The sequence below is a fragment of the Citrus sinensis genome, chromosome 9 (genome assembly GCF_022201045.2).
Source record: "Citrus sinensis cultivar Valencia sweet orange chromosome 9, DVS_A1.0, whole genome shotgun sequence".
Taxonomy (NCBI): Eukaryota; Viridiplantae; Streptophyta; class Magnoliopsida; order Sapindales; family Rutaceae; genus Citrus; species Citrus sinensis.
In genome coordinates, this window is record NC_068564.1 from 24,518,573 (window position 1) to 24,533,733 (window position 15,161).

A 15,161-nucleotide genomic window follows, 5' to 3' on the forward strand; every position below is an offset into this window, starting at 1 on the left:
TTGGTTCATCAATCAAAACAAAAAAACAATGCATCACATATGTCTCTAATAATAGCATTGGTAGTTTCAGTAGAGCAAGCCCTTACAATATCTTTTTGAATTAAAAGCGCAATACATGTCATTTCCAGGAGCATTTTTCAAAGATAATTTCCTTAGTTACTTGAATTATAAGGCTCATCATGACTGTGGAATGCAAGCCCTTGTTCTAAAAGAAGCCGAACAACATCAATGGATGCGAATAGGCAAGTTCGATAATCTTTTCAATCTTGATCAAAATATTTGTTCAAAAATGTTTGGACATGCTGCTTTTATTCCACTAAATCTTCGCAATAACTCTTGGCTTTGTTGTGAGTACTATTAGGACCTCTAATATTCTCTTCTCATCTTTCTAGTTTCTTCCAATTTAAGAAGCCATTGTTTTGTAAACGTCTCATCACTTGCTTGTTCACTAATTTCTGGTCTAAAAAGATAACAACATAAACAATATACAACATTTTTATGATATACTATATTCTAACCAATTTTCGTATTTATTGAACCGAGCCGGATTGAATCGTCACTGTTGTTGCCCAAATTTAAACTTACAAAAATTGTGGAATTTAGGTTGGTAAGAACCCATTTGTAAATATGCTCTACAAACTCCATCTTGAACATTAGGATTGTAAGAAGAAATTGGGGGACATTGTCCAAGATCAAAAGGAAGTTCTGACAATTCTAAGCCATACTTATTTCGTTTTCCTGAACCACTTTTATCTCTTTGAAAATGGCGGCATCACTAGTCTTCTTTTAAAATACTTTTCCATATCTGTTTCAAAATTATATATGTGATTACTTGTATAAAAATAAATTTAATTACAAATAAAAGAAAAGACTGAGTGTAAAGTGTGTTCATTGTATAACTAATAACTAAGGACAAAATTACTAAGAAATTGTAAAGGCTAGAATTAATCACTCAAGCAATTACAATTTTATATAGAGATCTATTAAGATAAGTTAAAATTACCCTAAAATTGGCATGTGAAAAGAAATAAAATACTAAATTATTAACTTAATTTGAAGAAAAAAATATAAGTGTAAAGTGTCAAAGGCCAACCCATGATTTTCTCCAAAATATTCAGGCACTAAACCAGTCCACTAACAGTCATGCAATGTGTCCACCAACGATCATGCAGTACGTCCACGCACGATCATGTAGTGAATCCACTAGATCAAAACTGGGGTGGTGGTTTTAGCTACCTATAAAAGCCCCAACCAAGTAAATAAGAGTTTCTTCTTTTTCTTTCTCTCTCTCTCCCTCTCCTTCTGACTACTCAATCTCTCTCCTTCATTTTTTTCTAGGGAGTTAACTAAAAGATTTCTTATTAAAATAGCAAACAAAGTTAAGCCATAAGAGTTACGGTAAAAGTTTTTCCAACAAATGCCGAATTACTGACTTGAGTGTCAGAAGGGTCACGTTGGAGAAACATCTGACGCTCTATCTAACCATTTGTTGTGAATGCAAGTGGATTTGTTAGGAGGTGGTCATTGTAGAAAGAAGTCAAGTGTTACGGTAATGAGGTGCAAGCAGGATCTGTCTCCCATCAAATAAATTCAAGTGTTGAGGTGGTCATCTCGTCTCAATATAACTTGACCAGATTTCAACATCAACACTTATATTTCTATGTTACAAGAACAATTGATGCACCTCCTCTCTCAAGTAGTAAAAAGTGTCTACACTCCAAGGTCTAAAACCCATGCTATCTCGTTGTATCAACTTGTAGTACTACCATTTTTAAGATTGATCAAGTTTTTAATTTTGCATTGCTTGAATATTAAAGGCCAAGTTTTTATTCCCTCTGTGATACTTGTATGTATATATATATATACATATATAAACCTAGTATGAAAAACAAAGAGAGGTAGAAAGATTAAAATTAGAAACTTATGAATCCAAATTTTATAACAGAGAAGAAAGGGGCTTGAAATGGGAGAGAGAAAGAGCCTGACCAAGGAATTTCTTTTTCTTTTCTTTTCTTTTCATTTTTTTTATATTTTAAGTGCTATTGCAAGGGTTTATTAAGGAAGAAAAGCAAACAAAGATTATTTTAGGAATTAAAAAGGATATAGAAGAAAGTTGGCTTTAATAAGATATTAGAGGGGTGCAAAAAGTCCAACTTTTTTTTTTTGCCTATTTTTAAGGTCGTATGATAAAGAAGTATACTGCCTAACAGAGGGTAACACGTAACTAATTAATTTTAAAATAAATATATGTGTATGCAAAATTTATTTAGTGGATTTTTAATTTATTTTAAAATTAAAGATGCATATGCTACAATTTTATTGAATAAGCATAAGATTTGTAAGCTTTAATGGAAAAGGTACAAATAAAATGGCGGGTGCATTCCTAAGAATATACAAAACTTCATATGTTTGTTTTCTTACCAGATCTATAAACAATCAAAATTAGTAGTTTTGGTGATGCAATTAGAAGGAATGAATGGATTTTAACTCAACTTTGTGTTGGTTAAAAATCAGTTTTTCTCAAAAAAAAACTTACAGAATCGTTCTCATATAATACATAAGAATTTGTAATATAGAAAATCATACCTTAACAATTCGAGAAGATGAAAAATTGAAATTACTCTAGGCTCTCAGATCACGATCCTTCACCACCACGTTAGTTAGATCATGATCTATCCCCAAATAATCTTCCAGGCTATGACTCAGGTTTGATCTGCTTGACGTATGGGCGCCTTTATCACCACAAAAGCAACTAGCAAGAGAAAATATTCCTCTCAAAATTAGAGAGAAAAAATCTTTATCTTTGATCTGTATAATATGACTCTTTTTCTGAGAAAACAAGCCATTTTATATCTCTATTTTGTGGAAACCCTAGACTCCATATTTATTTATTTATTTAATTCTATAAAATCACATTTGATTTAAATTAAAAACAATAAAAATCAAAGTGGCGTTACTTGTTCTTGTGTTATAGGGGCCCACCTTATAAAATAACATAAAGCCCCTTACACATAAGCATATTAAATGGAGTCTCCCACTAAATAATATATTTAGGCTTTTAACCCAAATAACTAGTTATCTTGTTTATTAATCCAGTAGCGGTGCAATCAATTAAATAAGCTAACCCGGGGATCATATGGGTACATACAATAGTGGCTACAATAATTAGGTCTGTAATTAAACTAGCCCAATTATTTAATTCCACATCTACTCCACTAAAAGATTGGAATTGACCTCCATAATTGTATGCTATCTGGAATAGTATTTTCGAATAATAATTCGACCCATGCCACATTAATTTCTTTACTATATAATCATTTGTACCACATCATTAATTAAATCGATATCTCAACTATCCAATCAATTTAATTATATCTTATTCATTGATTCTTACTGGTTTTCTCTAATGATCATTTTCAACATACTAAATATGTTGACACACTCTGGCCAGAGAATTCTATAATCAAGTGCCGAAAACCCATCAAGAGATGTGTTGTACAAATTCTATATAGTTAATCTATAATTCCAATACTCATAATTGCTCCCACCAAGATACCGGGTAATCTTGACTACAAGTGTGCGTCGTGCCCATTGGTAACACAAATGGAATAACAATTACAATCATGAAATCATAACTAACTCAAGATTAAGATTCCAGTAAAATCAATGTCTATGAGATTTAATAAGTTTGACAGTTATTACAAAGTTAATTAAATCTCATATGTGATCTTGTTCAATGTAGTCGTACTACATCAATAAATTCATACATGATTAAGACAAATCATTCAATGAATTTATTACAGTCTATACCTAAATAAAATGTCCGACTTTATTTATCAACTGCGAACTTAATTTTTTTAATCATAAGATAACTTGTATTTATGTCTTCTGTGAATCCACATGATGATCACATAAATACATATAATATGATTAAATGGACTTTACACAAAATAATAATTCAATTAAGATACAAGAATAAATACCTCATTTATTTTATTAATCAGAAAAATTATTTATTACAATTAAATAAACACATATGCTTTTAAAGAGCATATTTTTCCAACAATCTCCCACTAGCTCTCAAAGCATATTTGGCATCTCACGCATGCCCATGGATTCTAAGTGCAAGTTAAAAGGTTTTCCAACTATGGCCTTAGTAAAAGGATCTTACATGTTTTGCTATGACGCAATCTGAGTAACCTCCACATCACCTCTCTGCACTATATCCCTTCTAAGATGATACTTCCTCTCAATATGTTTTTGTTTCTTGTGGTTCCTTAGTTCCTTAGATTGAGCTACCGCACCACTATTATCACAAAATAGTTTAAAGGGTATAGTTACAGTAGGTACCACCTCAAGATCTTGTAGGAACTTGCGAAGCCATATAGCTTCTTTTGCAGCTTCGGATGCAGCCACATATTCAGCCTCAGTTGTAGAGTCTGCAATACAAGATTGTTTCACACTCCCCCAACTAATAGCTCCACTTCCTAATGTAAACACATAGCCGGAAGTTGATTTTCTAGAATCTTTATCTGACATAAAGTCAGAATCAGTATAACCCACTGGAATGAGTTCATCACCAGAATACACAAGCATATAATTTTTAGTTCTTTTTAGATACTTCATTCTATGATTGACTGCAGTCTAGTGTTCAAGTCCAAGATTAGATTGATATTTGTTTACCATCCCTTTCGCAAAATAGATGTTTAGCCTAGTGCAAAGCATAGCATACATGAGACTTCCCACAGCTTCTGCATAGGGAACTCATCTCATTTTCTCAATCTCTTCAAATATTTTAGGTGATTGATTCTTAGAAAATGCAATTCCATGTCTGAATGGTAACAAACCAGTCTTAGAATTTTCCATACTAAATCTAGCCAATATCTTGTCAATATAGACTGCTTGAGACAAGGCTAAAGTTTTATTCTTCCGGTCTCGTAGTAACTTGATACCAAGAATAAAACTTACCTCTTCCAGGTCTTTCATATCAAATTATTTTGCTAACCAACTCTTTGTTGTAGTCAATACTCCTATATCGTTTCCAATTAGGAGAATATCGTCTACATAAAGAACTAGGAAGGCTATAGATTTTCCCTAAATTTTCTTATACACACATGGTTCATCAATGTTCTGAATAAATCCAAACGATTTAATCGCTTGATCAAATCTGATGTTCCATGACTGAGATGCTTACTTCAATCCATAAATGGATCTCTACAACTTACATACCATGTGTTCTTGGCCTTTTTATATGAATCCATTTGGTTGCTGCATGTAGATGTCTTCTTCAAGATGCCCGTTAAGAAAGACAGTCTTGACATCCATTTGCTAAATTTCATAATCTAGCTCTGCAGCAATGGAGAGCAGAATCCTGATGAATTCAAGCATAGCAACCAGAGAAAATGTTTCCTCATAATCGATTCTCACTTTTTGAGTAAACCCTTTGGCTATTAATCTTGCTTTAAATGTTTCCACCCTTTCATCTACTCCTCTTTTTCTCTTGTATATCCACTTGCACCGTATAGGTTTTACCCAATTTGGTGCCTCTATAAGTTCCCAGACTTTATTGAAATACATAGATTCAATTTCTTCATTCATGACCTTTTTCTAAAATTCAATATCTGTGTCTATTAGAGCTTCATTTTAGCTAGTGGGATCTTATACATGTTCATCTGAGATAGTCGTATAGGTTTCTCCCAATAACATGTATCTTGCAGGTAACCTAGTTACCCTCCCACTACGACAAGGTTCTAAAAGTTATGGTTGTTCAAGGATAATTTTGTGGTGATCAGCTGGTTGTTGTTGTTCTTCCTATTATATAACAGGTGTTGAAAGCTGAGCATCAACCTGATCACCTGACAGTTCTTTAAGTATTACCTTACTATTAGATTTGAAGTTATTCATATAGTCTTCCTCGAGGGAAGTGAAATGTGTGCTCACGATCACTTTCCTATCTTGAGAACTATAAAATAAATCTCCCCTTGTTCCTTTGGGATACCCCACAAACATACAAACCTTAGAACGTGAATCAATTTTGTCTGCCTTTGGTTTTAGCACATGTGCTGGTGATCCCCAAATACGGACATGTCATAAACTTGGTTTGCGACCTAACCGTAATTCTATTGGGGTTTTAGGCACTGACTTAGATGTAACTAAGTTCAAGAGGTAAACTACAGTTTCCAGTGATAGTCCCCAAAAAGAGATTGACTATGACGAATAACTAAGCATAGATCTCACCATATCCAAAAGAGTTCTATTTCTCATTTCAGCTACCCCATTTTGTTGTGGTGTCTCCGGGGTAGTTAACTGAGACATAATCTCATTTTCAACCAGATACTCCTTGAAATCTCCTGAGAGAAATTTACCACCTCGATTAGATCGAAATTTCTTTATGTTCTTATCTAATTACTTTTCTGTCTCAGCCTTATACTCTTTGAATTTTTCAAGAGTTTCAGACTTATGACGCATCAGATAAACATAACCGTATCTCGAGTAATCATTGGTGAAAGTGATGAAATACTTATAACTTCCTCGAGCTTGTACACTGATTGGTCCACATACATCTGTATGTACCAATTCAATTGGTATTGTTGCACGCACTCCTTTGCCCAAGAATGGCCTTTTGGTCATTTTTCCTTCTAAATAGGATTCACAGATTGGCAATGATTCATTTCTAATAAACCCAAGAGTCCATCTTTGATCATTCTCTGTATTATATTTTGGTTTATATGACCGAAGCGTAAATGCTAGAGGTAACATTGGTTGGAAGAAATATCTTTTTTCTTAGATAAATATATATACTCATCATTATTGATCACTGTGTCATGCATAGAATGGATCATCAGACTTAAATGATATAAATTATTTTCCAATATACCAGAACAAATAAGTCTCTTATTATAAATATAAAAAAATAGAAACAAAGGATCCAAAATTTACAGTGTACACTTATTTTGACAAATAAGCTACTAAAATTAAATTCCTCTTAATGTCTGGAACATAAAGACAATTATTCAAAACTAAAGTCTCATTATTAAAAAATAATAAAATAGATCCAATCTTTACTGCTGACACGAACTGTCTTGTCCCTAACTGTAGCTTGACGCTTCCATCACTTAGTTTCCTGGTTTCCTGAAACCAATAAAGTGAATTACAAATATGATTAGTTGTTCCTGAATCCAACACCCAAGTGTCAACAGGATTCTGAACTAAACAAGCCTCAATTACAAAAAGATTTCCCATATCTGATTCACAATCTTAGGGCAATCCTTTTTCCAGTGACTTTTCTGTCCACACTTGAAGCATTTGTCTTTTGGCTCGCCATCTTTCTTGGTAGACGGTTTCTTTTTCCCAATTTTCTTCTTACCTTTGCCTTTCGGCTTAGGTCTAGAAGAAGAACCTTTTTCAGCAATATTAATGCTTCCTAGAGATTTCTCAACACGATAGATATCTTCAGCAGAATTGAGTTCATTCATCAATTCAGTTAAGGTCATCTTTCTTTTGTTCATGCTATAATTGACCATAAACTCGTTGAATGTTTTTGGCAAAGATTCTAGCACCATGTTAATCTTTGAGTTATCATCGATTTGTGCTCCCTGAATCTCAGCTCCATTCAAATAATCTAGTATTTTGAGGACATGATCACAAACTCTTGTGCCCTTCCCCATTTTTCTGTTCATAATACCTTTTAGCACTGCTTGTCTCGTAGAGCGAGTACTCTACCCAAACATCTCTTGGAGACTATCCATTATTTCAATGGCAGTCTCAAAGTTCTGATGTTTGGTCTATAGAATATTAGAAATCAAGACTAAAATGTAGCATTTTGTCATTTCATTGGCCTTTTGCCATTTCTCATAAAGCATCCTTTGATTTCTATGAGCATCTTCCGCTGGAACTGGAGGCCATGACTGGGTTAAAACTTATTTATAATTTTCAGCAGTCAGGACAATGAATAGATTTTTTTTCCAATTTATATAGGTATCGCCAGTGAGTTTGTTTTGATTCAGAATAATAGTAAGTGTGCTCAGGGAAGACATTTTCTGAAAAATAAAACATCCATGCATAAATAATTTGATATAAAATTTACAATAAATGACAAAAATGCATAAAACCATAAATGCATTAATTTATTGTAACGACAATCTAGTACCGCTTTGAGAAGCTATCCATTAGGGAATTCATGTCTACACTTACTAGACCCAATTATCCATTGGATTATTTACTTTCATTTTGAGACATGATAAATAATTTTCGTTATCTTTTTTGGCCTAAATTTGTTAACAGAACTTCGTTGGGAAGGTTAATAACAAATATTTAGTTGAGTGTATAATCATTGTTTCAATCTACGTATTTTTTATATCAATAGTCACCGTTGGGGTGATCAATTGATTGAAAAATATTTTAATTTTATATTTGCAAAAGTTCATCGAATAAAATGTCTAATATATATACCATCCAAAAGGAGCATCACCGTATCATGAAGTCGCAGTATTTATATAATTTTATTATTAAACTAACAATGGAGCCCGTGGGAAAAATTATCTTGATTTTTCCCTCTCCCACTTAATATTTTAAAATTGGTTTTTCCTTTTTAAAACATTCATTAATTATATATTGTTAATTGCATGCTTCCTATAATATTATTTAGATGATATCCAATATTATTAAGAATATGCAAATTTCAAACAATATAATGAAATTCATAATTAATGAATGACATGTATCATTATACATAGAGTGGCATTACCTATTCTATATGACATGTCATCATGGCATGTTATCATCCAAAACATAAGATATAGAAAAATAATTAAATAATCTTAATTCATGGCTTTCCTAAAATGAAAAAATACATTAACCCTAAACCTAATCTTCATTAGGCTTAATAGATTAAAATACATAGATAAAATTAAACACATTAAATTTATGTTTTGGTCTATAAGTTTTATTTTAAAAAATTATTTATTTATTTTCTTTCTAAATTAAAATTGAACCAATAATAAATTTAAAAGCTCAATTTCGCTTAGTCCATTAACAAATACAAGGCTATGGAAGATGATTCATTAAGCCTATAACTATTTTTGGACTTAAATGCATAAATAAAAAAAAATTTATCCAAAAGAACAACTACAAAACTATAGGAACCTCAATGATAATAACTATGAAACCCTAAAATCCATATATTTCTTTTCCTTTCTACTCCAGCGGCCATCAATGCAAAGCTCAGTTGCTGTTCACCATAGACCAGCCACTGTTCAGAGACGCCACCCATCTCCGTCGCCGAGTTTACCGCCGCCGTCACACCGAAAACTAACCGAACCCGCGTTTCAATGTTTTAATTATTATTTTGTTAGTTAAATTACATTTTTCTTTATTTAGATGTCGTTAATTCATGTTTATGGAATCAAAATAACTAATAAGTTTTAAAATTTTACTCTTTTTTTTTTTTTTTGCCACAGGGTTAAATTTAAAACTCTTTAAAATTATCTAAAGCAATTTTAATAGTGAGCTGGGACACTGTCACAAATTCAAATCAATTTTGAACATATTTAAAATTACACTTCAAAATTTTCTAAAACTGACTGGGGACAGTATCTTGGCTCCGCTACTGGGTTGTCATCACCGGTCACCACCAACGTCCCTTTCTAACAGCCTTTCTTTTCCCAAGTCTTCAATTCGAGGAACCTCGCTCCAGCTAAAGGACCCTCATGAAGAACCTCCCAGGAACTCAAAACAACCCCTTTCTATCCTCCTTTTGTGTGATCTAGTCTGCGAGGCGTGTCACGCTCTTACTGGGGGGTGGTAGGCCCTACAGCAGATTTCTCCAATGAAAGCTTACTGCACGTGCCGTCGTATCATGACCTAGCCGACGGTGCGCGCTAAATCAAGCTCCAGTTTTTACATTGTAATCTACTTTCCATCAAAGCTAAAGATGAGCTGGAAAAAAATGTTGCTGCAATATGAAAGTGTATGGACACTTTTAACATTTTGAAATGAAAAAATACTTGCGTCTTCTTTAGTAAAAAATGAAAAAATATTATTATTCCTGTACCAAAATATTGCAATTTTGATGTTTATCTGTTTTATTTTTTATTACTTTGTGTTTACAGGGAATGACGCACCATATTGAATTAGGAGAAGGAATTGTGTGGAACAATCCAATGGTTAAAAAAGGGGAGGCTCAAAATTTTATTTGGAAAAATCAAAAGGATCACGGCATGTCACATGTGTGATTGACTGGAACACCACAATTATTACAAAAAATTCAAACTAACTTTTAGAGTCCCTCACCACAAGGGCAAAGAAAGTTAACAACGGGTTGACCACGGTAGAAGACTTAGACAGTTAACAACGGGAGTTCAAGAAATAGAGTTTATTTCACGCACTTTTATTCGCATAAATTGAAGTGAATCCGATCTCAAAACAATTATTGGAAAATTTTCTTTCCTGTTTTATGAATGGCGATACTTCCATGCTTTAGCATCTTTTGCTCTTTGATCTTGTCGTTGAGCGTGAAGGTTTCATTAGCAGCTGATACAGTGACTCCAGCATCCTTCATCCGTGATGGTGAGAAGTTAGTTTCATTTTCTCAAAGGTTTGAGCTAGGCTTCTTCTCCCCCGGAAAATCAAAGAGCAGGTACCTAGGAATATGGTTCCGGCAGGTCCCTGATACAGTTGTGTGGGTTGCAAATAGAGATAGGCCTATCTCCGATCATAACGCAGTATTAACCATTAGCAACAAGGGAAATCTTGTTCTTCTCAACCAAACAAATGGCACTATCTGGTCTACAAACGTGTTTAGCGAAGTAAAAAATCCAGTGGCACAACTCAGAGATGATGGAAACCTTGTTATAAGGGATAACTCCAGCGGTAATACTACTGAAAGCTACTTGTGGCAGAGCTTCGATTACCCAACAGACACTCTGTTGCAAGGCATGAAGATGGGCTGGGACTTAAAGAATCGTCTGGAACGATATTTATCATCATGGCAAAGTGATGACGATCCATCTCCTGGGAAATTCACTAGCAGACTTGAAATTAAAGTGATTCCTAAAATGTGTATTTTCAATGGATCAGTAAAATTTGCATGTTCCGGACAATGGAATGGAGCTGCTTTTGTATCTGCTATTTCATATACAAACTTTCTTTATGAACAATATTTGGTAGAAAATCAAGACGAAATTAGTTACTGGTATGAGCCCTTCAACCGTCCAAGCATAATGACTTTAAAACTCAACCCCTCAGGTCTACTCACGCGTCAAATATGGAACAATAACGGCAATGATTGGGACCTGGTGTTCTCATTTCCAGATGAATATTGTGGTAAATATGGGTACTGTGGTGCTAATACTATTTGCAGCCCCGACCAGAAACCTATATGTGAGTGCTTGGAGGGATTCAAACTCAAATCAAAATTCAACCAGACAGGGCCTATAAAATGCGAGAGAAGTCATTCTTCAGAATGCATAGGGGGACACCAGTTTATAAAGCTTGATAACATTAGAGCGCCAGACTTCATAGAGGTTTTTCTCAACAAGAGTATGAATCTGCAGCAATGCGCGGCTGAATGCTTGAAAAACTGCACTTGTAGAGCTTATGCTAATTCCAATGTAACAGAAGGCAGCGGCTGTTTAATGTGGTTTGGGGACCTGCTTGATGCCAATAGGCCAACAAGAAACTTCACCGGACAGTCTGTCTACATACGAGTACCCGCTTCAGAAACAGGCACAATTTTTGCTTTCCTGAAATTGATGTTGTAAAAATTTTTCAAGTTGAATCAAAATGTATTTAAGCCAACATGTTTGAGGAATTAAATGTTAGAGAAACAGATGAACAAAACTAAAACTAGGGGTGATTTAAGTAATTTAAGTTATTTGGCTCCGCTACCTAGGATTTTATTTACTTTCTATTGAATTTCTTTGTCTGGATGTAGGAAAAAGGAAGCTACTCTGGATACTTGTAATACTTGTTCTTCCACTGGTACTTCTTCCTTCCTTTTACATATTTTGTCGACGGAGGAGAAACTGCAAAGAGAAAGGTAATTTTTTTCATATCACTCACTGGTATGTTGTATGATATGGCATGTGATAGAACATGTATACCCACAGTTTTAAAAGTTGTGGTCTTACAGAAACAGAGAATATGGAAACAGACCAGGATCTGTTGGCATTTGACATAAATATGGGCATTACAACAAGAACAAATGAATTCGGTGAAGTAAATGGAGATGGAAAAGATAAGGGCAAGGATTCTTGGTTGCCATTATTCAGCTTGGCCAGCGTGGCTGCTGCTACAGAAAACTTTTCTATGCAATGTAAGCTTGGAGAAGGTGGCTTTGGCCCTGTTTACAAGGTAGAATTGTTGATACCTCAAATGTCCTTAGTGAAGTACTGCTGGTGTAAAACATTAACAATATTTAGAATGCAGGGTCGATTACTTAATGGACAAGAAGTTGCAGTTAAAAGGCTCTCAAGTCAGTCAGGGCAAGGACTCGAAGAGTTTAAAAATGAGATGATGCTTATAGCAAAACTTCAACACAGGAACCTTGTTAAACTTTTGGGTTGCTGTGTAGAGCAAGGCGAAAAGATTTTGATCCTCGAGTACATGCCTAACAAAAGCTTGGATGTTTTCCTTTTTGGTATGTGATTTATATTCCCAAGAATTTACATTTTCATTACTTTGCAATGCTATGTCAGATTTTATCATCAGCATTTTTTTAAACTTGTGTCATTTTGGTATTACAACAGATCCAACCAAAAAGCGCCTCTTAGGTTGGCAAGCACGTGTTACAATTATTGAAGGAATTGCTCAAGGGTTATTATATCTTCATCAGTATTCTAGATTTAGAATTATTCATAGAGATCTCAAGGCTAGTAATGTTCTCCTAGACATGGACATGAACCCCAAAATCTCAGACTTTGGCCTGGCAAGAATGTTTGGTGGTGATGAATTGCAGGGAAATACTAAACGGATTGTTGGAACCTAGTAAGTAAATTTCCATTGCCGAAAAATGTTGTTTGCTTGTCTCGTTTTCTTATATTATTTAATATTTGTTGAAACAATGAAATTTCAGTGGTTACATGTCACCTGAGTATGCCCTGGATGGTCTCTTCTCTATAAAATCAGATGTCTTTAGCTTTGGAATTTTGATGTTGGAAACGTTGAGTGGCAAGAAAAACACAGGCGTCTACAATGCTGATTCCTTTAATCTTCTCGGCTATGTAAGTAACAAGTCGTTACACTTTTATTTAATCTTTAGTGAATGAATTTCGAAAGTTAAGAATTGCCCTTGTCAATTAAACTAATATGATCTTGACTTCCTTTAGGCTTGGGATCTATGGAAAGATGATAAGTTTCATGAACTAATAGATCCAGTAATAACGCAAGATGAAATATCGTTGCCAGTGCTGGTGAGATACATTAATGTAGCTCTTCTATGTGTTCAAGATAATGCAGCAGACAGACCAACCATGTCAGATGTTATCTCAATAATTAACAGTGAACGTCTTGAATTACCTTCACCTAAGGAACCTGCTTTTATCAAAGGTATAAATGTGAAGAATTCATCTCATTCAAATGATGGGATGTCTAACCTTTGTTCAGTGAATGATGTAACAGTTTCGCTAGTTTATCCTCGATAGACATCAATCCTCCACAACTGTTTATGTGATATAATTTGTATATTTATAGCTAAATGTTTTTTAAGTTGATGATTCTAAATTGCCTGCATTGTTTAATGGAAATGGCACATCATATTAAAATTTAAAATTAATAAATTAATAATCTTGGGATCATGAAAAATCTTTTTAATTTAATGAATATTAATATATCAATACATTAATAATTATTATTTTATAAAAATAATATCACGTTAATTTTTATGGAGAATAGAGGTAGTATAATTAAGGAATTTTGGTAGCTTTTTCATTTTTATTTGAAATTTGAATGAGTTTGAATGCTATTGAAGTTTGAATAAGTTTTAAATACCTATGTTTTGAATGATATGTTTATTTTTTTTATTGTAAGTCATAAATTATTTGTTTTATAAACTCAATATATCTTAAATTTAGTATTTTTACATTTATATCCTTAAAAGAGTTATATATATTTTGGATTATGTTTATATATTTACTGTGTTATCTAGTATAATAGCATTATTTACATATCGTAAATATTTATAAAGTAAGCATTAGATATATAGATAAAAATGAAAAATGAAAAATTAACTTTGATGGCAAATCGCATTGGTCCAACCAAGAATTTAACATAATATTTGTACGTAAAAAATTGTTACCTAATAATAAATTAATTTCTTTAAAATTAAAATTGAATGTCTGTTAGTTATTTAGTTTTCATTGGACCAAGTGAAAGTTGAGACCGAGATAATTCTAATATGACATGTAAATTATGAATATCATTTTGGTAAGAAGGAAAAATGTAACAATTTTTTTTTTTTGGAAGTAAATACACTTATGAGGATATTTATGAGAAAACAAATAATCTTTCATTCTGACATATGGTCATTTAGATAACAGTTAGAAATTTTTTATTCATATAAAAATATCTTCCAATAAGACTTCAGATACCAAAAAAAAAAAGACAAGCTAAAATATCAAAATATTTTAAAATAAGCCAAATTAAAACAAACAAGACGTTAGTGATTCTATAAAGTTGTATGACACAATTCTGATTTAATCTTAATTGAGTAAATCAATTACTTGATAATTATTTAGCTAAATTGTATGGCTAGATCACGATTACATGGTAACTCATCAGAGCATGATTTTTTTAAGGCAATATATTAAGCTCTCTCTCTCTTATTCTCTTAACATAGCACATAGAATACAACAATGTTTTCACATTGAAAGTTGTAAAAAAAATGCAACAATGATTAATGAAAATTATGACCTAACAATAAAGAAAATCATAGAGATATAATATGTATTTAGTTTCAAATTTATTAATTATTAATTTATGTATTAATTGGGTCCTATAGAAAAATAAGTTTTTTAAAAAACTTTATTATCAAATAATTTATCAAATTGTTAATTTATCACATTGACCTCAAGTTAGGATTTACAAAATTTATTATTCAATGAAAGTTAACAGAGTATTAACTTAAGATCTCATTAACTTTGTAGCCTAATTGCCCTGCTCTTTTT

At 32.8% G+C, this 15,161-nt stretch overlaps 1 protein-coding gene across 1 annotated transcript; it reads left to right on the forward strand.

The window, feature by feature from the left end:
* Positions 1–10,280: 10,280 nt before the first annotated feature.
* Positions 10,281–13,719, forward strand: LOC102613164 (receptor-like serine/threonine-protein kinase SD1-8). The gene is made up of 7 exons (XM_006475171.3): positions 10,281–11,724; positions 11,933–12,037; positions 12,131–12,351; positions 12,427–12,637; positions 12,747–12,984; positions 13,073–13,220; positions 13,326–13,719. Exons 1-7 carry the CDS (start codon positions 10,458–10,460, stop codon positions 13,638–13,640), a joined length of 2,505 nt encoding a protein of 834 aa, XP_006475234.1. The 5' UTR covers positions 10,281–10,457; the 3' UTR covers positions 13,641–13,719.
* Positions 13,720–15,161: the final 1,442 nt, after the last annotated feature.